General features: G+C 62.3%; 3 protein-coding genes across 5 annotated transcripts; 1 reads left to right on the top strand and 2 right to left on the bottom strand.

Annotated features, from left to right (window-relative positions):
• Positions 1-3,368: 3,368 nt before the first annotated feature.
• HINT2 (histidine triad nucleotide binding protein 2) lies at positions 3,369-4,885 on the bottom strand. Its single transcript, XM_061362025.1, has 5 exons — positions 4,795-4,885; positions 3,957-4,103; positions 3,758-3,862; positions 3,592-3,664; positions 3,369-3,520 (listed from the first exon to the last, which is right to left on the bottom strand). The coding sequence occupies exons 1-5, from the start codon at positions 4,879-4,881 to the stop codon at positions 3,429-3,431; spliced, it is 504 nt and encodes a 167-aa protein (XP_061218009.1). The 5' UTR covers positions 4,882-4,885; the 3' UTR covers positions 3,369-3,428.
• Positions 4,886-5,041: 156 nt separating this feature from the next.
• TAF1C (TATA-box binding protein associated factor, RNA polymerase I subunit C) lies at positions 5,042-9,698 on the bottom strand. Of its 2 annotated transcripts, XM_061362018.1 has the most exons (14): positions 9,542-9,698; positions 9,356-9,449; positions 9,038-9,144; positions 8,851-8,946; positions 8,700-8,770; positions 8,030-8,277; positions 7,843-7,953; positions 7,622-7,745; positions 7,436-7,507; positions 7,191-7,326; positions 6,979-7,107; positions 6,709-6,883; positions 6,459-6,596; positions 5,042-6,223 (listed from the first exon to the last, which is right to left on the bottom strand). In XM_061362018.1, exons 1-14 carry the CDS (start codon positions 9,671-9,673, stop codon positions 5,070-5,072), a joined length of 2,787 nt encoding a protein of 928 aa, XP_061218002.1. In that variant the 5' UTR covers positions 9,674-9,698; the 3' UTR covers positions 5,042-5,069. The 2 variants fall into 2 exon arrangements, with proteins under 2 accessions (XP_061218002.1, XP_061218004.1); XM_061362020.1 differs by lacking the exon at positions 7,436-7,507.
• Positions 9,699-11,582: 1,884 nt separating this feature from the next.
• On the top strand, positions 11,583-20,514 carry TMEM8B (transmembrane protein 8B). 2 transcript variants are annotated; one of them, XM_061362021.1, is made up of 13 exons: positions 11,583-11,727; positions 14,484-14,673; positions 15,212-15,419; positions 15,575-15,708; positions 15,844-16,103; positions 16,354-16,703; positions 17,024-17,120; positions 17,318-17,441; positions 18,933-19,075; positions 19,227-19,405; positions 19,493-19,639; positions 19,713-19,829; positions 20,016-20,514. In XM_061362021.1, the coding sequence occupies exons 1-13, from the start codon at positions 11,643-11,645 to the stop codon at positions 20,349-20,351; spliced, it is 2,370 nt and encodes a 789-aa protein (XP_061218005.1). In that variant the 5' UTR covers positions 11,583-11,642; the 3' UTR covers positions 20,352-20,514. The 2 variants fall into 2 exon arrangements, with proteins under 2 accessions (XP_061218005.1, XP_061218006.1); XM_061362022.1 differs by lacking the exon at positions 11,583-11,727 and adding an exon at positions 12,040-12,060 and having other exon boundaries at positions 14,484-14,677.
• Positions 20,515-21,381: the final 867 nt, after the last annotated feature.

The following is a 21,381-nucleotide window of genomic DNA, read 5'->3' on the forward strand; positions in this document are numbered from 1 at the left end:
AGAGCGGGGAGGGGGCGTGGCCAAAGCGTAGCGGTGATATATAAGAAAGGGGCGTGGTCTTGCTGGAGGGAGGCGTGGCCGAGGGAAAGGGGGCGTGTCCCCCTCTCCCCCACGGCCCCGGTGCCTTGGACCTGCCCCAGAGGCTCTCCCAGTGGAAGCCGGGTGGGCGCCATGCCCGTGCTGGCACACGCACTGGGGACACACTGCTCCCTATGGCTTGATCCAAGTGATCCCCCAACACCATTCGGGCACACCCATGCTACCCAGGGTGATGGGGCGGGATGCGCCCGGCGCCTGGCTTGGACGCAGTGGGTGCCCCCCGACGGCGTGGAGCAGCTCCCCTCGCTGCCAGCCCTCGCTGGGCCCCCGTTTTTCAGGCAGAAGAAGGGCCCTTTGATAGCGCACGGCGGGCCCCGGCACGAGGGCTGTTATTCCAGCGCTCTGCGGTGTGCGCCGACGGGGCCGCCGCACGCCTGGCCATGGGGCCTCTGTTTTTCCTGGCCGGGATGTGCCCGGCCCTTCTGGCCTCGGACAGCCGGGGCCCCCGAGGGGGACCGCTCCTCCCTGCGGGCGCTCGGCCCCGGGCCAAGCAGGGTCTGCTGCGAGCCCATCTGCAGAGCAGCTGCGGGGAGGAGGCAGAGACGTGCCTGGAGCTCAGGCTCCAGCAAAAGGGCCCCCCACAGCGGGACTGCATCAGGGTCTGACGCCACTGGAGGTCAGGGTGTCCCGAGCACTGGGGGTTCGCTGGGAGGGTGGAGCGCTGTTGGTCATGTCCTGGGCTGGGCTGAGTTGCACCAGCGCTCCAGTTCGTGCTGGAGGGGGTGTCCTGCCCCAGCTTCCACTCCGGGGTGCTCATCCCAGCAGCATCCCTGGATTCCACACCCTGGGGGAGGCGGAATCCTGGCCAGGCAGCATGGGTGACTATAGGATAACAAAGGCACCACAGCGCAGTGTGGGACAGGGACCAAACAATGCCACCCTGGGGGTGTGCGCTCACTGTGGAGTGGTACAGGGGGCATGGCTGCGGGGCTGCACCCTGGCAGGCAGCATCGCCGTGGGGCAGCAGCTCTGCAGCTGCCGGAGCACATCTGGCTGCCTCTCCTGGCTGACACATCCCCCATCACCCTCCCTGCTCGGCTCTGTTGGGAACTTGCGTCATTTCTGATAGTCTTCGTTCAGCTGAGGAATGAAAACAGCCGCTGCTCCCCTGCCCCCCGGCCCCATGGGGCTGTGACCCCTCTGCTGCCTGGGGAATGACAAAATAAACCCAGCGCAGGAGGAAACGTGGCTGCGGGCGTCTGGACCCTGACCTCGTGTGCAGGCTCTTGCCCTCACCCCATCCTGGGGGACTGCTCTGGGCGGGCTTGGCAGGACGATGCCCTGTGGATCCTCGGCCTTTCTGTGGAGTCCCCCCCTCCCCAGGAACCCCCAGCTCCAATTTGGGGTTCCCACCTCCCTGGTGAACCCCAGCTCTTCTTTGAAGTCCCCACCCCCCATGGACACCCACCCGTTCTCTGGGGTTCCCACCTCCCCAAGGAACCCCATCCCCTCTTGGGGAACCCACCTCCCCATGGACACCCACTTTTTCTTTGGGGTCCTACCTCCCCAGGGAACCTATCTTATCTCTGGTGTCCCCATCTTCGCAGGAACACCCACCCCCTCTTTGGGGTACCCACCTCCCCAGTGAACCCCAGCTTCTCTTTGGGGTCCCCAGGGATCCCCATTCTTTCTATGTGGTCACCACCTCCCCAGGGGCACTCATCCCCTCTTTGGGACCCCCCCACCTCCTTAGTGAACCCCAGCTCCTCTTTAGGCTCCCCACCTCTTCAAGAACCCCCATCCTGTCTTTGGGGTCCCCAACTCCCCAGGGACTCCCATCCCCTCTTTGGGGTCCCCACGTCCCCCGAGGCACCCATCTTCTTTTTGGGGTTCCCAGTGCCAGGGACCCCCACCCACTGGTCTGCACAGCCCCGAGGCAGGGCTACCCCATGACCGTGACCATCCCCATCCTGCCCTGCAGCTCAAGCACATCCCGGCTGCCTGCATCATCACCATCATCATCCCAAACCTTCAAGGCTCATTTGCACCCTGAAAACATTCCCGTGCTATACTGGGTGTGTGTGGAAGCGCCACGGTTCCCCGGGGGCCCCACCGCCGGCGCCGTGCAGAACAGAGCTGCCATTCACGCCGCGGTGCTGCGGTCCCTGCGCGGTTGGCACCGGTGCCAGGTGGGACGTGCGCCGCCACAGCACTAAATATAGCCCCGGAGCAGGGTGCACGGGAGGCAGCGGGCTCAGAGCACGTGTGAACACAGGAACATGTGTGTGTAACCAGAGGTGTGCATGTGTGCAGTGCTGCCCACGGCATGGGGTGCGATGTCATTCATGTGTTATGTACGGTGGTGATGCACAAGGGATGGGGATGTGCAGGGCAGTGTGGGCACAAGGGGTTTTGAGTGTGCAATGCGTTTGCACAGGGGTCTGCGGGATGCAGCACTCACATTGTGGTGCATGCACAAGGGCCCGGTGTGTACAGCACAATGCAAGCACAAGGGGTCTGGGGTGTGCAGCACTGCTTTGCACATCGGTGTGTGCACAATGGTTGGGGATGTGCAGCACAACGGAGGCACAAGGGGTCCTGAGTGTGCAAAGCAGGCCCAGGGGGTTGGGATGTAGAACACTGTTTTTCATAGCTATGCATGCACAGGGGTCTGGAGTGTGCATCACAATGCAGGCACAAGGGGTCTTGGGTGCAACACTTTTGCACAGGGGTCTGGGGTATGCAACCCTCGCATTGCGGTGCATGCATGAGGGGCTGGTGTGCAGCACTTGCACAGGGGTGCATGCGCAATGGGTCTGGGGTGTACAGCATAATGCAGGCACAGGGCTCTGGGGCGTGCAACACTGTCTTGCACAGTAGTGAGCACACAGAGCTCTGCTGTGCACAGTGCAATAGTACAGGGTGTCTGGGGTGCGCAGTGCCATGTGTTTTACACAGTGCTGCAAGCGCAGGGGGTCCGGGGTAAGGTGTGCAGTGAGTTTTGCATTGTGGTGCACAAAGGGTCACCCAGAGGCAGGGTGAGGGGCACGCAGGGGTGCTGGGGCTGTGCTGTGGCAGTGGGGCTGGGTGGGCAGCCCAGGGCACGGGACGTTCCCCAGCTTGGGAACCCCGACCCCCCGATGGGCCTTTAGTCTGTGGGATGTGGGCACCCCCCAAAAGCCTCCTTCTCCAACTTGGGGGGTCCCAGAGCATCTCCAGTGTGGGCAGGTTGGGATGTGGGGAGCTCAGACACCCCTCCAATAAGCAAGGCACCCAGTTCCACCCATGTCCCTGTTACTGTGATGCTTGAGAGCCACCCTGAAACAGAGTCAATGAAGCCACCACCAAGGAGATGCTTTACTGGGGAGCAGCAGATAGTGTGGGGGGGCTCAGCCAGGGGGCCACCCCAGCTGCCGCCCCCCCAGCACATGGATGTGTAGATGGTAGACAGACTGAGCACCATGCTTCCCGTCATTGATCACTGTGGGGAGAAGGACAGAGGCTCAGGACACCCCCTTGGACACCCCCAGCCCCATGGGACCCCCAACTCACCGAGGCGGTACCCATCAGCCAGCCCCTCCGCCTGTGCCGTGCGAGCAGCCACCACCAGCAAGTGCCCCAGGAGCTGTGGTGGGAAGCGGGCAGCACGAGGGTCAGCACTATGTGTGTGTGTGGGTCCCCCCCAGTGTCGACAGGGGACCCCCCCCCCCGGCCTCACCTCGGTGTCCTGGGGACCCACACGGCTGATCCGAGGGATGGGGCGCTTGGGGATCACCAGGAAGTGGACAGGGGCTTGGGGGGCCACATCGCGGAAGACCAAGCACTGTCGGGGGGGGGGGGGGGGAAGGAGGGTGAGCCCCATTCCCATGGGTGCTGCACCCTTCCTCCATGGGGCCTCTGACGGGGGTCCCCGCTACCTTGTCGTCCTCATAGAGGATGGTGGCGGGCACGCTGCGGGCGATGATCTTGCTGAAGATGGTGGGCTGGCCCCCCGCATCCTCGCCGCCCGCCGCCGCCCGATGTGCCTTGTCCACCTCCCCGCCCCGACCGCCGGACGCACAGCGCTGCACCGGGGGGACACCGGAGGGGTTACGGGGGGGGGAACCGGAGCCTCGGCTGGGGCACGGGGATATGGGAAGGGACGGACGGACAGAACCGGGGGGGGGGGAGGGCGGGCCTAGAGCCGGGGGTGGGCCGGGGTAACGGACCTGATGGGCACAACCAGGGGATGTCACGGGAGGACTGGACCCGCGTTCAGGGGGGGGGGCATCCGCTGGAGACGGAAGGGGTGTGGGGAGTCACCAGGTACCGGATCCGCTGCTGGGAGGGGAACGAAGTTTGGGGGGGGGACGGGACCGAACGGGAGGGGAACACACGTGCAAAGGTAACCGAGGGGTAGGTATGGGGGTGATGGGAGGTGCACGGTGGGGTGATCAGGAGCGCGGATGGGGGTCACACGGGGTGCACGGCGGGGTAATGGGGGGTGCACGCATAGGTGACACCCGTGGGAGCGCCATGGGGGCGCACACGGAGCTGACACCCATAGGGTTTGGGGTGTGTGTGCGTGCGGGAACACGGGGGCACGCAAAGGAGCCGTGCGGACCCCCCCGCCGCGGACCTTGCCCGGGCTGTGAGCAGCGGCGGCGCGGAGCGCACGTTCGGGCCCGGCCATACCCCGCTCCCCGCCCGCCCGCCCTCCTCCGGTGTCCGTCCCCCCCCGTCCCCCCCCCGGTCCGGTTCGATCCCCCCGCGCACCTGCCCCGCACGCAGCGTGCCCCGCACCAGCCCCCGCGCCAGCAGCGCCGCCATGGCCGCGGCGCAGGCCCCGCTCCACCGCCCCATTGCCTCCCGCTCCCGTCACTCACCCCCATAATCCCGCCCCTTCCCAGCGCCTTAAAGGGCCCGCACACACGTGTGGCACCGCCGGGAGCTCTGCGGGTGTCCAAACCACGATAGCACGCACCCCCCACACCCCCCCCAAGATCAAGGACGCGGGAATGCGAAGCGGTGCGGCCCGTGTTTATTGCGGCTCAGAAGCCCATGCGCTGCCGCTTGCGGCGGGTCTGGGACGCAGAGGAGAGCTGGCTCTGTGAGGACGGGATGCAGGTCTGGCTGGCGTGGCTGGCCTGGCTACCGGGGGGCTCGGGGGCGTCGTCGGGCGGCTCGTCCAATGCCCCGAGGTAGGCCCGCAGCGTCCTGCGCCGCTCCTTGGGGATGCCGCGGGAGCGCAGGCTCTGCGAGGAGAGCAGCCCGTCCTCCGGCGGTGCCGGGGAGCTGGCGGGTGGCAGCGGCGGCTGGATGCGCTTTGACAGCCCGGGGGTGGGCGGCAGGTGGCTGGGGTCGCTCATCTCGGACAGCTCGGACTGGTAGGTAAGGGACGAGGTGAAGCTGGCCGAGAGGCTGAGCCTGCCCCGGGCTTGCTTCTGCAGCCGCCGCCGCTCCCGCAGCGCCCTCTGCCTCTGGGCCACCTTGAAGCTCGTCCTGTCCTCCCACCACTGGCCCCAATCCCCGGACCAGGCTGCTGTTAGGCGGGTGCTCAGGGGGTCGGGATCTCCCTCCACCTCCAGAGGCTGCGGTGGGGTGGGGGTCTGGAGGTCCGTGAGGTCCCAGTGCTGGATGCGGCTCCCCTCTTGCATAGCTTGGCGCAGCCGCTGGCGTGCCTGTTCGTGCAGGGCACTGGGAGCTGCCGGTGTCTGCAGCTCTTTGCGGGTGAACATGCGCTTCTGGCCGACGATAGGGGGCCAGGGGCGCTGGGGGTGATCCTTGTAGCTCTTGAACAGGGCCCTCAGCCAGCGGCGGTACAGCAGGGCAGTGTCTGGGCTGGGCACCGCTGGTGAGGGCTCTGGGCTGGCACAGGGAACCTGTGGCAGTTCAGCATCATCCTGGGCTGTTGGAGTGTTTAACACATCCTCTTCCTCCTCCTTCTCATTGAAAATCATTTCCACATTGGACAAGCATAAGGTTTGCTCTTCCTCCTCATTGCCCAAGCCCGTCATGCTGCTGCTTGGAGGCTCGAAGAGAGGGGAAGAGCCAGGGGCTGTTGTGGCCTCATCCACCGTGGCTGGTGCAGGGGGCTGCGCTGCCTTGTGAGTCAGCCTCTGGCAGAAGACATCCCCGGCCTGAGAGAGCTGGAAAACCAGCATGGACTCCTGTGGTCCATCCTTCTGCACTGTGGCAGCCAAACCTGTGGCGACAGGGGACACATTGCCTTGGGGCCTGGCGAGCAGCATGGGCTGCCTCCAGCCCACATGGGCATACTCGCTGCTGCCCCCCATGTCCTTTTCTCAGTCATTAACCTCTTGCACAGGGCTTTGCTTTTGCTTTTTCAACCACTACCTGCCCAGGGCTACACTTACCCCCTCTAGCCCCACATCCCTCCCCACCAGGACCCACACCCCAGGTCGGCACAGGGCTCTCACCAGCAACCGGGGTGCTCAGGCGGTGCTGGAGCAGCTGGTGTCTGTGCGGGAGCTGTGCAGGTAGGTGCTGCAGGCAGCCAGCGATGCTGTACAGCTTCTGTGGAGGCCCTGCTAGCTGGCAGACTGACTGGCTGCCTCCTGTGGAACAACACACAAAAATACAGCGGGGATGACAGCTTGTCCCAGCAGTGAAGATGCTGGGACATGGGCACATAAGCACCCACAGTAACCCCCAAGCCCCATCTCTCACCCCGGTATTGCAGCAGTAACAGCTCCTGGGTGCTGGATGTGCCAAGCAGCAACTTATGGCTCCTCTCAGAGCCCCCCGGTATCAGGTGGGCAAAGAGAGGGGGGTCCTTCATCATGTGTGCCCACTTCAGCACAGGCACCAGTGGCAACCGCTCGTCCAGCACGTACACAGAGAACTAGGATGGGAGGCATGACTTAGGGGGGCACACATTAATATGTTGTGGCAGTCTCCCCTGCCTGGGGTGTCCCCCCGAGGTGTGATGGGACTCACCTGGGTGGTGACAAGGTGCTGGGAAGGATGAGCCTTGCCCAGGTACATCGGCAGCACCACACGCTCACCCCGCTGGCAGCTGGCTTCCTCACCCACCTTGAACAAGTCAAACTGGCACCTCTCGGGGACCTGTGGCAGCAGTGGGGTCTGTCAGCACCCCAGGCTGGGGAGCCCTCACCCCTTCCACCACCAGCCCTATGCCCTGTGCTCACCCGGGCGTCCAGGCACTGCAGTCCAGTGCGGTCGGCGCAGCTCAGCACACGCGGGTGGGCAGTGAAGTCGCTCCAGCGCCAGGGTGAGTGGTCCCGGAAAAACATGGTCTGGGGGTCGTGTCGGAGCAGCTGTAGCCTGTGGGGAGAAGACAGTGATGAGGAGCCCCTCTTTCTTGGGTCCCTCTGCCCTCTGAGACCAGGGGTCTGCATGAGCCCCCTTCCCATGCCTTAATGCTCCCTCTCACCCTCTCTCAACGCTCCAGAGGTAGACAGCTCCGCTCTGCGTGCAGACAGACAGCTCCCCAGGGAGGTGAGGGCTGCAGAATGGTGTGGATGGCATCACCACAGGGGTGAGAGCATCTCCTGGGGCAGTAAGGGCTGCAGAGGTGGCAGAGCCCCTCCTTGCAGAGCTCCTTTCCCTCATTGCCTACCTGACAGTGAGACAGGAGGCAGGCACGCTGCTGCGGATCACCTGCAGTGGGGTGGGAGCTGCTCCCATCCTGCCTGACACCCTCCAAACACCACAGTGATAGTCTGAGCGGACACCAACGAAATCTGGAACGGGACATGTGAGATGGTAACATCCTGGGGGCTCCCTGCCACCCTTCTATCCCATGCCCTGTCTGAGGTTTGGATCATGGGTCTGGCTCACCTTCCCCATCCACCCGTGCAGCAGCTATTTGCCGTATGCGTCCATTCAGCTCAAACCGTGCAGGGGAGCCCTGGGCACAGGGTAGCCCCTCCAGCACCATGTCCTGGAAATCTGGGGTGCCAGCTAAGGACAGTGCAACACAACCCTCCCCTTTGCCACCCGAGGGACACCTTATGTGAAAGGATACAGAGGTGGTTCATGGCCTGCCCTCTGGGGTACACCAGGCAGCCCACACGTTCCCCAGTGTCTTTGGGGGGCAGCCAGGCCAGCGCCCCCCCTGTAGGGCTGTCATCGAAGAGCAGGCTGGCCCACTGCAGCAGCAGTTCCTCATGCACGCAGTCTGCCAGCAGCACCAGCGGCACCTCAAACAGCCAGTCCCGGCAGAGGTGGGAGAAGTAGCGCAGGCGGAAGGCAAGGTGCTTCTGTGGGCAGCCACTGCAGGGGACACAGTGTCAGTGGGGGAGAGAGCAGGACACCCCCAGACCTTGCCAGGGCATGGGATACAGAACTCATAGCAGCCTTCCAATATCAGAATGGGGCCTACAAGGAAGCTGGAGAGGGACTCTTCATTAGGAACTGTAGTGGTAGGACAAGGGCTGATGGGTTGAAACTGACACAGGGGAAGTTCAGGCTGGATATAAGGAAGAAGTTTTTCACTGTGACGGTGCTGAAACACTGACACAGGGTGCCCAGAGAAGCTGTGGCAGCCCCATCCCTGGCAGCATTCAAGGCCAGGTTGGACAGGGCTTGGAGCAACCTACTCTAGTGTGAGGTGTTCCTGCCCATGGCAGGGGTCCTGGAAGTGATGATCTTAAGGTCCTTTCCAACCCAAACCATTCTGTGATTCTGATGCTTACCGCCTGGCTTCTAGACGCTGAATTTCCTCCATCAAGGCTGTCATCCGGATGGTGCTTGCCCGGGCCGGTCTCTGTGGGGACAGAGGTTTGGGCTGGCAGATGCATGAGGAGTGTGTGCGGAAGCAGGTTGTACCCCTGGATTGACACTGACCCTCAGGACGGAGTGGCCCAAGTAGAAGTTCTCGTGTAGCAGTTGCCCCAGGGAGCCAAATGCATCTTCTGGGTGATCCAAAAAGAAATGGCTCAGCTGTGACAGAAGGACAGGGAGGGGTTAGGATGCGCAGGGATCCCACGCCATTGCCCCAGGTCCTTGCAGGACATGGTGCCCCAGGCCCTACCTGCTTGGTGAAGTCCAGTGTGGCTCCAGACTTGCCTTCCTGGATGTTCCTGTACAGCACGCCGCGGTAGAGGATGTCCTGAGGGGTGACTGAGGGGACCGAGCAGCCTGTGGGGAGAAGGAAGGGGCCGGTACTGGCATGACACTGCAGCATGTGGGGGAATGGCTCATCCATTCCCACTCCCTCCTGTGCAAAACATCCCCGGAGGGAGCTGCTAAAGCCCCCGGTGCCCGGGTGGGATCCCGAGCCGCGCGTTTGAAGGTGAATGGGATATGCCCCCCACCGCCCCGGGCAGCGCACCCCTCCCTAGGCCCTCACTCGCGTTAGGAGGCAGGCAAGGCACGGCGGCGGCGTCGGCGGGGTCCCAGCTCTCGCCCATCCCACCGCGGCGTGGCACGAACACCGGCTCGGCCTGCAGGGAGAAGCGGCGGGGAGTGTGGGCGTCCCCGGCGCGACCCAAACCCCCCCCGGGCCCGGGCAGGGGGGGCCGCGCCGCGGACTTACCTGACGGCGGCCTCGACCGGCATCCAGCACCTGCCCGCGTTCGCCCCAGCCAGCGGCCGGAGCGAGGCCCCCCTCCTGCCGGGGGGGGCCTGATCCGAAGTGGAAGGGGAAGAGAGCGGCCGGGAACTCCATATCCCCGGGGGGGCGCACTGGTACCGGGGGGGGGGGGTCTGCGACGGGAGCGGGCCCTGAGCCGGTGGATCCCGGCTCCGGTAACTGCTGCTATTCCCGCCTCTAGGCCACACGGAACCAGCGCCACTGGCGGAAGTGACGTCACCACGTCGGCTCGCTGCCGTCGGCGATCACCAATCAGCACCCGGGAAGAGAAAGGGAGCGGAGCGGAGCCGGCGGCAGCGCCACTCGGAGCTCTACCGCCCCCTGGCGGCCGGAGGAAGAAAACGCGCCGCGCCGGTGGGACCGGGAAGGGAGCGGGAGGGGGGAAGAGAGGCACCGGCACTGCGGGGCCACCGGTGCGGGGTGCCCCAGGGCCCCCGCGGGCACACACACTCGCCCGTGCCGCTCACGGGTGTGTCCCGGTGGGACCCTGCTGCTTTTCGGGGGGCAGCGGCTGCCGGTCCCCTTCCCACGGGTGCTCCGGACCTGTGGGACCCCAGCAGTGCCCGACGGGGGGCACGGGGCTGTCGGGATAGACCCCCTGGGGTTGGCCGGTCCTGTACAGCACCCGGGGCGCTCCGCGGAGAGGAGGGGAGAGGGATGGGAGTGATCCGAAGTGGGGCTGTGCACACCATGGGTCACTTGCCGGTGTTGTCAGGGGAGGATGAGACCGATGTCAGGGGAGTTTGGGAAGTGCGATGAGGCCGGTTCAGGTCAGGATGCTCTCATCCCCGCATTTAGAGCCCCTCTCAGGCTCCTCTGTAAGATCAATGATATAATTTATTATAGTAAGGTTGTAGCCTCCACTAGAAGACCACCCAACCCACATCACAGCCTCACAAGTAGCCCTTTCAGCCCCATAGATAGCCTTTGCTGCCTCCCAGCTCCTCTACACAAGTTGCCCTGTTTGACACCAGCATTTTAGCCCACTTGACCCCCGTGTCGCAGCCCCACAGCCACTTTCAGCTGTGTCCTTTGGTCCTATGCCCACCTACAACCTGACTCCATGTCCCCTGGCCCCTGGCCCTGTGTCCTGGACCTCAGGTTTTGCCCTATTCCCCAGCCCCAGTGCATACCTCAGCTCCCTTGTCTCTCTCCCTTCAGTCCCTTATCCCTGTCCCCAGCCTGTTTCCTTCTCCCCAGCCCCATTTCCCTCTTCCCACTCACTGTCCTGGCCCCCAACCCCCTAACCCTCTTCCCATTCATTGTCCCTGACCTCAGCCTGATATCCCTGTCCTCCTTCATTCTTTCTGTTCCCAACTCCCTACCACTGTCCCCAGCCCCAAGTCCCTGTTCCCATTCATTGTCCTCCTCCCCAGCGCCATACCCCTGTTCCCATTCATTGTTCCCCTTCCCAGCCCCATGTCCTTCTCCCCAACCCCATGTCCCTGTCCCCATTCATTGTTCCTGTCCCCGGCCCCATATCCCTGTTCCTTCTTCTTGTCTCTGTCCCCAGGCTCTTATCCCTGTTCCTACTCATTGTCCCTGTCCCCAGCCCCATATCCCTGCTGCCATTCATTATCCCCCTCCTAGCCCTAAGTCCTTCTTCCCAGCCCCATATCCCTGTCCCCATTCATTGTCCCTGTCCTCAGCCCCGTATCTCTGTCCCCAGCACCATGTCCCTGTTGCCTTTCATTGTCTCCCCCCCAGCCCCATATCCGTGCCCCCATACATTACCCTCCTCCTACCCCCACGTCCTTCCCCCAGCCCCGTATTCCTGTCTCCAGTCTCTCCCTGTCCCCAGCCCCATGTCCCTGTCCCCATTCATTGTCCCTATCCCCATTGCCCCGACCAGCGGCATGATGGGGGGGGGCGGGATGTGGGTGGCAGCTCCCGAGGGGAGTGGGCGGGGCCTTGCCTCTGTCGAGTGACGCTGGTGGGAGCCAATGGTGGCGGGAGGGGGCGGGGCGAGGCGGGTGACGTCATGGCCGCCGGTGCGCGGCGGGGCTGCTGTGGGCGCGCGCCCCGCGGCAGCCGTGGCGGCGGCATGGTCCGGTCCGGCGGCGGGCAGCGGCTCCAGCCCGCGCTGCTGCTCCTCCTCCTGCCGCTCCTCCTCCCGCCGGGCCCCGCCGGTGAGACCCGCGGCCGGGCAGCGGGCTGGGGGGGTGGGGGGGGCACCGGGGGTCTGGGGAGGGAGGTACGGGACGGATGGAGGAGCGCGCTGTGGGGTGCGTGGTGGTGGGGGGGGGGGCAGGGGGAGCGAGCTCGTGATGGGAATGATGGGGTACGGGAGGGGTGGGATGTTGGGGGTGCACGCAGCGGGGCTGGGGGCAGGGAGTGGGGTGCAGCTGGCTCTAGGGAGTGTGGGATGTACGTGCAGTGGGACATGGTGGCTCGGTGCAAGGGGGGATGAATGCGGTGCACATGGAGTGGGGATCGGGGCACGTAAGCAACAGGGCACAGAGGTGAGCCTGGTTGTGCGTGGAGCATGTGTGAGATGGGGCAGGAGGTGGGGTACGTGGGTCAGGGACGTGGAGCAAGAGAGCACAACGTGGGTGCGATGGGACACAGAAGTGCGTGTGTTGTGGGGTGTTTGCATAACGGGGCATGAGGATGTATGTGCAAAGGGTACCAGACGCCAATGCAATGGGGGAGTGAGGATGTCCATGGTGTGGGGCACGACGACAAGCATGTTGTAGGGCTTGGGATGCCCGAGCGGTGGGGCTTGGTGATAACTGTGCGGTGAGGCACAGAGATGTGCGTGCCAGCAGGACACAGGCAGTACACATGCTGCGGAACAGCCAGGGGATGGTTCATGTGCGTGGGACGTGGGCCCGGGGGACTGCAGGTGGAGGGCAGAGAGCCGTGTGCTTGCGGTGGGGCAGCGGGGATGGACAGAGAGGGGGTTGTGTGCGTAACAAGGTTGAGGGGGATTTCACTGGTGGAACTATGCAAAGGTGAGGGTGCTGTGGGGCAGGGGTAGCTGGCTTGGTGAAGGGCATGTGGAGGGGTACCCAGGAGATTGTAGGGGGCATCCCCAAGAGGGGAGGACACAGCCGGTGGGGCAGCGGCGGGACCTGTCCGCGGTGCTGAGCACCCGATCGGGGGCTGTCCGCGGTGCTGAACGCCCTACACCCCGAGCGGCCATCGGTGCTGACCCCCCAGACCCTGAGCCGCCCCAACACGGAGCTGTCCGCGCTGCTGACCGATCGCGCCCGAAGCTGTCCGTGGTGCTGACCGCCTGACCCAGAGCTGGCGGAGGTGCTGACTGCCGGTCGCGACCTGCGATTGCGGTCCCGCGGCTTCCACCCCGTCAGAAGGGCGCTTGCTTTCTTCCTTCTTCCCCCTCCCATAGCTAGGAAATTCCTCTCCGTCCTCCAGCAACGGTCCCGTGCTCTTGTCGTGAGGCTGCTGGGTTTCAGACTGACCTGCAGCTGCCTCCTCACTGTTTGCCCTGTGCAAGTGGACATGGAGGAAACTGCCCAGGGACTGGGAAGCTCCAAGTGGTTCCCCGTATGGCACCTCCTAGAGTTGCGTTCAACACCCCATGTTCCCTTGGGTCCCTTGCCAGGTCACTGTCTGCACTTGGGGAGGGGAGCTTCGGGGTGTCTTGTTGGTTCATGGTGAGGAAATTGGGATCAGATGCTCTTGCACTGGGACAGGTATTTCATGCCTGGCTTGTGTTGTCTGGAAGCGAAGGGGAGGGTGAGCTGCCTTTGTTCCAGGCAAGGGAGCAGATGCATGTCAGTGTACAGCCGGCTGGGGCTGCACACACACAGCAAAAACACATGTGCACGCAAGCACATGCAGGCACTCCCAGGCAGGTTCATGCTGTGCAAACCAGCCCTTCTTGCCTGCTATCCCACCCCCCGCTGGACAACTCCTTCTTGGCACATGCCTTCTCCCAGCCCATCCTCTGTTGGCATTCCACTTGCTGGCAGCTTGCGCGGAGGTGCATTTCATCCTGGGTACATCTCTGGGGTATAATGGATGGGTCTCCCAGGCACTGGGGAAGTGTGGCAATGGTACGGTGAAGTTGCATCTGCTGTCTGGAGACCGGGTCTCCCTTGCCTCTATTGTGGCAAGGAATCCACTGCCCCTCTGCTGCTGGGGTCCTGTAGAACCCTTGAAATCAAACTGTCAGGCAGTTGGGCAAGGGGAGGTGGTCCCAGTGAGTGCTGTGGGCTTGCAGGAAGTGTCTTGCAGGCATGGGGCTGTGCTCAGCATCGCGCACCCATGCTTGTGGGCGTGCACGCCTCCACATCGCCGCGCACGCGGACAGCACCCACGTGTGCATATGTGCACACATATGTGCACCATTCCTCCTCCACAAACCATGGGAGAGCTGGGAGGCTCTGCAGGAAGTGCGCCGCTCACTCCTTCGTCTCGTAGCTCTAGGGTAGGACTCTGTGGTTTATGATGGGCTCTGTGCTGATCCTCATCGGCAGCAGAGAAGGAGGGGAAATCTGGGGGAGCTGACCTGTTGGGCAGGACTGGAGCTATGAGGAACAGCTCTTTATTACAGGTTAAATGCAGGGAGCAGATCCCCGCTGAAGAGGGTGATGAGTTGAAAGAGGTGGGCTGCACCTAGGCTGAGTGTGAGCAGCCAAGGCCAAAGGTTCCTCAGGCTCCAGAAGATGAGTGCCCACAGCTTGGGGAACTGGGCTTGAGGCAATGCTGAATCAGGCGCGGTGCAAACTGTGCCAGGGCTGGAGATGCAGCTGGGCACAGCTGACATCAGCCCTAAGGACTCACTGAAATGGCACACCACCATCCCTTCCTGCCTCATGGTTCTGGGACATGTTCAGAGCCTGGTTTGGGAGACATGGTGCTCCTCCCTTCCCCTAGTTCTCCACCCTGCTGAGAGTCTGTTGGGTTTCCTCTACAGATGGGCTCTTTGTGACTGACTACTTCACCCGCACACCACGCAAGCTGAGCCCCTTCCGCTCCTTTGCCAGCATTGAGCTCTTCCACTTCCACATCCCTGAGGACACAGTCATCGCTGTCTGGAACCTCATCACCTTCAAGGAGCAGGGTGGCACCTTTGGGGATCAATGCCCAGACCGTAGCATCACCGTGTGAGTAAGCAGCCTGCTCTGTCTGTTTTCTTCCTGCCTGCCTCTGCTGTCCTCTGCCAGGCTTTTCCCTGGAGCCTGCCATCTCTTGTCTGCTTCTTACTTGCATGTGCACACGTATGTATATGTATACACATGCGCATAGATGCAGAGGAGTACTCATGCATGCATAAACACATGCCCATGATTCATCTTCCACTCTTGCAGGCTCCACTCCTTTGTGAGCCCCATAGATGAACAGTTTTGTTAAACACCCACCCAGGGAACCTCACAGTCTCCAGCAAAGTCATAGAATCAGCTAGGCTGGAAAAGACTTAGTTGGTTCTACAAGAGGATCAAGTTCAATCATCACCTCAGGACTGCCAAGTCCACCACTAAACCGTGTCACTAAGGCTCACTACACGGTCTCAGCTTACAAATGGCCTTCCATGTTGTCTTTGAGCTTTCTAATAGCATGAAAGATAGACCCCCAACATGAAGGGCATGTTCGCCCTGCTGTGATGCCCAGCCTGCGCCCTGCTAACTGCTGTCTCTCCTGCAGGTACTTCCGCTCAGGGGCTCCCTCCGTCATTAATCCCCTGCACACGCACTTCCCCAGGGACACGGCCGTCCCTGGCTCCTTTGCACTGACCCTCACCTGGACCCTACCCAACCGCACCACGGGGGTTTTCAATGTCACCAGCCCACTGCCCGGGGACTGGTTCCTGGCTGCTCATCTGCCCAAAGATGAGGGCAAGATCTCTGTCAAGGTGAAGGGCTTTGGGGTTAGCATGGGGTGACAGAGCTTGCTGCAGGGCTCTGCTGGGATCTGGCTGTTCTGGGCTGGCAGTGCCCAGGGCAGATGTCCCAAGTGGGGACAGTGCCCCGTGTCCCCTTCCCCACGCTGACTGTCCTGTTGGTGCAGGGACTCTACGAGGAGTGCCAGTACCTCTTCCAGCCACAACTTATCGTGCAGCGCTTGGTGAACATCGCCGTGCTGTACCCCGGTTATGTCACTGAGCAGAGCATGGCTCCCCACAATCGCTCCTGCCTCTACAAGTGAGTGCAAGAGGCTTCTCCTAAGGAGGGGACACCCCCAGGTTGGGGGGCTGAGGGTGCTCCATCCCTCTGCCTGGGCTCCCCAGCCCCGCTGGTCCATGCTGAACAGCAGGACCTGACAGTGTTTTCCTGCAGGGTGTTTGTGCCAAGCTACACGTCACGAGTGCTGGTGGAGGTGCTGCGGTGCCGTGGGGCCGAGGGCTGCCCGCTCTGGCTGCGTGTGAGGGCCAAGGCTCCCCCTCTGCACAACTCCACAGCACTGGACTGCCGGGAGCACGATCCCTGCCAGCTGGCACTGGACCTGCCCTTCTGGCAGCACTGGTACTATGTGCTAGTGGAGAAACACCCTGGGGTGCCAGGCACCATCTCCTTCCAGGTCACCGTGCAGCTCACAGGTGAGGGTACATGGGAAGGTGTGGGTAGGGGTCATGGTCTTGTATCTGCTTGGGTGACTGCTGTGGGGGTAAAGGATCTGGGCCCAGCTGGGTACAGGGTTATACACAGCCCTTCTGGGATGAGGACCCTGGGAGGTGTTGGGGCTGGGTTCCACATGGAAGCGTGTGATGGGCAAGACGTGGGGGTGAGAACTAAGGAAGGGCTGGAGGAGCTGTGCAGTGCCTGGGCTGACAGCTCTTTGCCCCACAGACTGTTCCCAACCCAGCCTGGCCCGGCCACCCTTCCTGCCCTCCAGTGCTTCCATGAACATGCCCCACTCCTTCGGCTCTGCGGGCGGGATGGCGCTGGGTGACAGCCCTCCACCCACCAGCCCCAACGGCACAAAGTACCCGGTCCCCATCACCTCACCCGCCAGTGAGCGGTGCTGGCCCATCCGCCCCACGCTGCGCAATGAGCTGGACACCTTCTCCGTCCACTTCTACATCTTCTTTGGACCCAACGTGTCGGTGCCGCCTGACCGCCCTGCTGTCTTTGTCATCAACCTCCTGCCGGTGCTGGACAGTGGTGGGGTGCTCAACCTGGAGCTGCGGCTCAACGTGGTGAGATGGCCATGCTGAGCCCTGGATGGGGCAGGGCAGCTTGAGATGGGAACAGGCTGGGAGATGGGTGATGTCAAGGCTGCAGTAGGGAAAGGAATGGGATTTGGGTGCTCTTGGGTTATGGGTTTGGGAGCTTTTGGATGCTGAAGCACAGATGAGAGTGCTGAAGAGCAGAGCGATAGCTTGGATTTGGGGTGTTCTTGAGTGATGGCAGTTAGGTTAGGGCACTGATAGGTTGTGTGCTATTATGTGGGTGATGTCAGATCAGAGCACATCCCCCACAGGCCATGGTTTAGGGCCATCTCCTCCTCTGCTCGCAGAGCTCCCTGTGTGGTGAGAACGTGACAGTGTTTGGGTGTCTGAACCATGAAGTCCCACTGACGTCCAGTGATAACACCTCAGTGACCTGTGAGACAGGTAGGCTGAGCTGTGCACGTCCATCCTGCCATGGATGTGGGGGTCTCTTGCCCTCCGTATGTCCGGCAAGAGACTGGGTGGGAGATGGCAGAAACCATGGGGGCATCTGTCCCTGGGGTGCTCTGTCCCTGTCCCAGCTCTCCCCATGGGGAAGGGTTGCCCCAGCCCTGCTCACATGGAGCTCTCTTGGTCCACAGAGTCCCTGGCAGGCTTCCTGCTCTCTGTCAATGCCACAGCCAGCCTCAGCCGCCTGCGGATCCCCTACCCCCAGACAGGCAGCTGGTACCTGAGCCTGCGCTCGCTCTGTGCCACGGAGCACGGGTAAGAGCCCCTGCCTGTCCCCTCCCTGCACACGCAGAGGGGGTGTCCTACCCACGATCTTCATCCATGAGCGCCGTGGGTCCATAGGCCTGCAGGCCCCCTGCACTGCGTGTCACCGCTCACGTGTTGGGTTGGGGGCTGTGTGTCACCGTGTGAGTGCCTGCGTGGGCACGGATGGCTCTATCTTGTGCCTGTCTGACCATCTGTGGTCCCCGCGGCTCTTCCCTCTGTCTTGCGGTTAGGAAGCGCCTGTCAGCTTGTGAACGCCGTGCATCTGTTGGTGCCTGCCCGTCTCCGGCAGTGCCCATCTGTACCCATGCATGGGAGGGGACGGGGCTGTCACCGTGAGGATGGGGATGCTTGGCTGTGCAGCTGCTGCCCCCCTGCTCTGCTCAGCATCTCCAAGGACCGGTTCTGTGTCTGGGGTATGACACCGTGCTCCTGGCATGGGTGTCTGCCTCAGAACCCTGTGGAGAAGGGGGGCTGTTGTGCACTTGTGTCTGTACGTGCAAGAGTGATGTGGGGTCTGTGCCATGCAAACGGTTCTGTGTGCATGTTCTGTGAATGCATTTACACAGCATAGGGTGTTTGATGCACGGGGATGGTGCTGCATGCGTGTTTGGTGCATGTATGCAGACAGCATTGCATGAATGTTTGGGTGCATATGTGCAGACAGCTCTGTGTGAGCTCAGGTTTGTGCAAGCAGACAGGGATGCGTATGTTCTATGTACACAGTGTGCAGATTTGACTGTGTGAGCACATGCATGGACAGACACATGCATCCCACACGTGTGCAGACAGCACTGTGTGCATGTTTGTGCATGTTGGGGTGCCTATGTGTGTGCAGGCAGCGGTCAGTGTGTGTTGTTGGGATGTGGGATGTCTGTGCTCCTGCATGCTGGAACTGCCCACAGCCCTGTGCATGGGCAGAGCGGGCAGTGGGGTGCCTGCTCTGACTCTTCTGCTATGTTTGTAGTTCATGCCGATTTGCCAGTTGCATTTGGTCCTCCTCGTAGTCGCATAGTGACAGGCAGGCATTGCAGGGCATGCTGTTTGCACAGCAAAATACAAATGAAAAGGAGCCAGCTGAGTGTGTTGATAAAGGAAAAGTGAGTCTAAGCATGATCATGTTCCTCCTGCTTGCCCAGCTTGGTACACAGGGTGGAATCACAGAACGGTTTGGGTTCAAAGGGACCTTAAAGCTCATCCAGTTCCAACCCCTGCCATGGGCAGGGACACCTTCCACTAGAGCAGGTTGCTGCAAGCCCCTGTGTCCAACCTGGCCTTGAACACTGCCAGGGATGGGGCAGCCACAGCTTCTCTGGGCACCCTGTGCCAGCGCCTCAGCACCCTCACAGGTTCACCAAAGCAGCTCATTTCCCTTAGTGTCCCATCATCTGCCAAGTGTGGGTGCAATGGTTGCCTCTGTAGGAGGCAGGAGCTGCTCAGGGGGTGGAGGGTGAGTGCTGACCCCCTTCTCCTGCACTTTAGGTTTGAGCCCTGCACCAACGTGACAGCTGAGGTGTACCTGCGCACCTACCTCTCGCCCTGCATCAACGACTGTGGCATCTACGGCCAGTGCAAGCTGCTGCGCACCAACAACTACCTGTATGCTGCCTGCGAGTGCAAAGCTGGTGAGAGCTGCCCCGGGCACCCATAGTGCCCATTGCCCCCCATTAGTGCTCCCACACCAGCTCTCCACAGGGCTCTGGGAAGAGGCTTCCCCGCTCCCTCCCCAGCCCCTGCAAGTGCTGCAGGGCTGAACGCAGCTCTCTCTGGCCACAGGCTGGAATGGCTGGGGCTGCACAGACAACTCCGAGGCTTTCTCCTATGGCTTCCAGCTCCTCTCCACGCTGTTGCTGTGCCTCAGCAATGTCATGTTCGTGCCTCCCGTGGCCATCGCTGTCCGCAGCCACTACCTCCTGGAAGCTGCTGTCTACATCTTCACCATGTTCTTCTCCACTGTGAGCATGGAGTGGGGTGGCCATGGGGACAGGCAAGGGGCTGGGGTCGTGTGGGACAGCTCTCACACCCCTTCCCCTCTACACCAGTTTTACCATGCTTGTGACCAGCCCGGTATCGTGGTGTTCTGCATCATGGAGTATGATGTGCTGCAATTCTGTGACTTCCTGGGCTCCCTCATGTCTGTCTGGGTCACCGTCATCGCCATGGCCCGGCTCCAGCCCGTGGTCAAGCAGGCTAGTGTGGGGACCGGTAGCGCGAGGTGGGCTGGAGGGGACCCATCCTGATGGGTGCCCTGCTGCCCCACAGGTGCTGTACCTGCTGGGGGCCATGCTGCTCTCCATGGCTCTGCAGATGGACCGCCATGGGCTCTGGAACCTGCTAGGGCCCAGCCTTTTTGCCTTGGGGATCATGGCTGTCGCATGGGTAAGGAGACACTGTCCCCGTCCTCTTATGTCCCCACCCTGGCTGTGCTCAGCATCCTGCCCAGATGTCCAGCCCCACTCCCTTGCCAGCACCAATCCCTCCATAAACTCCACTCCTTGAGCACTGTGGGATGTGGCACAGTGGCTGTGCCTATCCCTCTCCCATCCCTCCCTTTGTCCATCGCAGACAGCCCGCACCATCCGGCGCCGACACTGCTACCCACCGACCTGGAAGCGCTGGGCGTTCTACCTGTGCCCGGGAGCACTGATCGCGGCGGCCGCCGTGCTGCTCTATGCCTTCGTGGAGACGGAGGAGAACTACTTCTACATCCACAGCATCTGGCACCTGCTCATCGCCGGCAGCGTCGGCTTCTTGCTGCCGCCCCGTGCCAAGCCCAGCAGGCGCCTGGGGCCGCTGCCCCGGCGCAAGGGCTGCGGGTACCAGCTCTGTGTCAATGAACAGGAGGAGCTGGGGCTGGTTGACCCGGCCGTGGCCTCCATCAACAGCATTTGTACCAGCTGATGGTGACGGCACCTGGACTCCTGCACGGACAGCAGCTCTGCGGGGCCTGGCATCCACTCTCTTTGCCAGCCATCCCTTCCCAGGAGCACCAGGACTCCTCTGGGAGGGCACAGAGCCGTTCGTGCCATCCTTTTCTTGCAATTACAGCCTGGTTGAACTTGTCTCCAGGAGTTGTTGTGGCTCAGTCCGGTGCAGAGCTGGGGTGACTTGAGGTTGAGCTGGGGCCGTGCTCCTCTCTTTGGATGTGGCTGGTTGCAGAGTGAGGAACGGCAGTGGTCTCCGGCTCTCACTCAGGGGTCTGCAGCAAGAGCTGCTACTCTGCTGTAGGGCTAACACAGCACTGGCATAGAGCAGGATGGCTAGCAAGAGGTGCGGGGCCAGTAGTTCAGTGCTTTGACTTGCTGCAGGGCAGGCTGCAGAGTGCGGACGGGTTTGCCGTGGCACTGTGCTCTCACAGGATGGCTGCAATGCCTGACCCATGGAAGCTGTGCTCTGCCAGGGATGCTGGGATCCCCTCCAAGCTGGCAGGACCATGGGGAGCCCCTAGCCCTGGGGGTGACTGCCACTGGGGAGTGGTGGTAGTGCTGCTTGCCACGGCAATGCATGGGTCTGTGAGCACTGTGCCTGCAAGGTCCACATCCTCAGGAGCCCACAACCCCTTGGTGACAACCCACTGCCTGGAGCAGCCTCCCTTGGCGCCCCACACACGAGTGCACCCAGCCAGGAGCAGTGATTCTGTGTCCTCATTGCTGCCACCAGCTGTGAGCATCTGCCCTGTCCCTGCAGGGCACCGAGCATCGGTGGGAAGGGTATTGCATGGACTGTACCTCCTCATGAGCTGGGACAATCCTGTTTGAGCCCCTGTCCTTCATCCCGCCCCATGGCTCAGCACCCACTGGAGCCAGTGATGGCTGTGGTGTGGTAGCAAATACCTGGACTCTGTGTGTGGCTCAAGAACAGGGCATTTCCATCCTGCTCCTGCAGCTCAGTGCAGGGAGGATGGACCAGAGAGGAGAAGGGAAACCCCACT

Source organism: Neopsephotus bourkii, unplaced genomic scaffold, assembly GCF_033783945.1.
Source record: "Neopsephotus bourkii isolate Nb327-2 ecotype Australia unplaced genomic scaffold, CSIRO-AGI_Nbou_v1 NB_1069, whole genome shotgun sequence".
NCBI lineage: Eukaryota > Metazoa > Chordata > Aves > Psittaciformes > Psittacidae > Neopsephotus > Neopsephotus bourkii.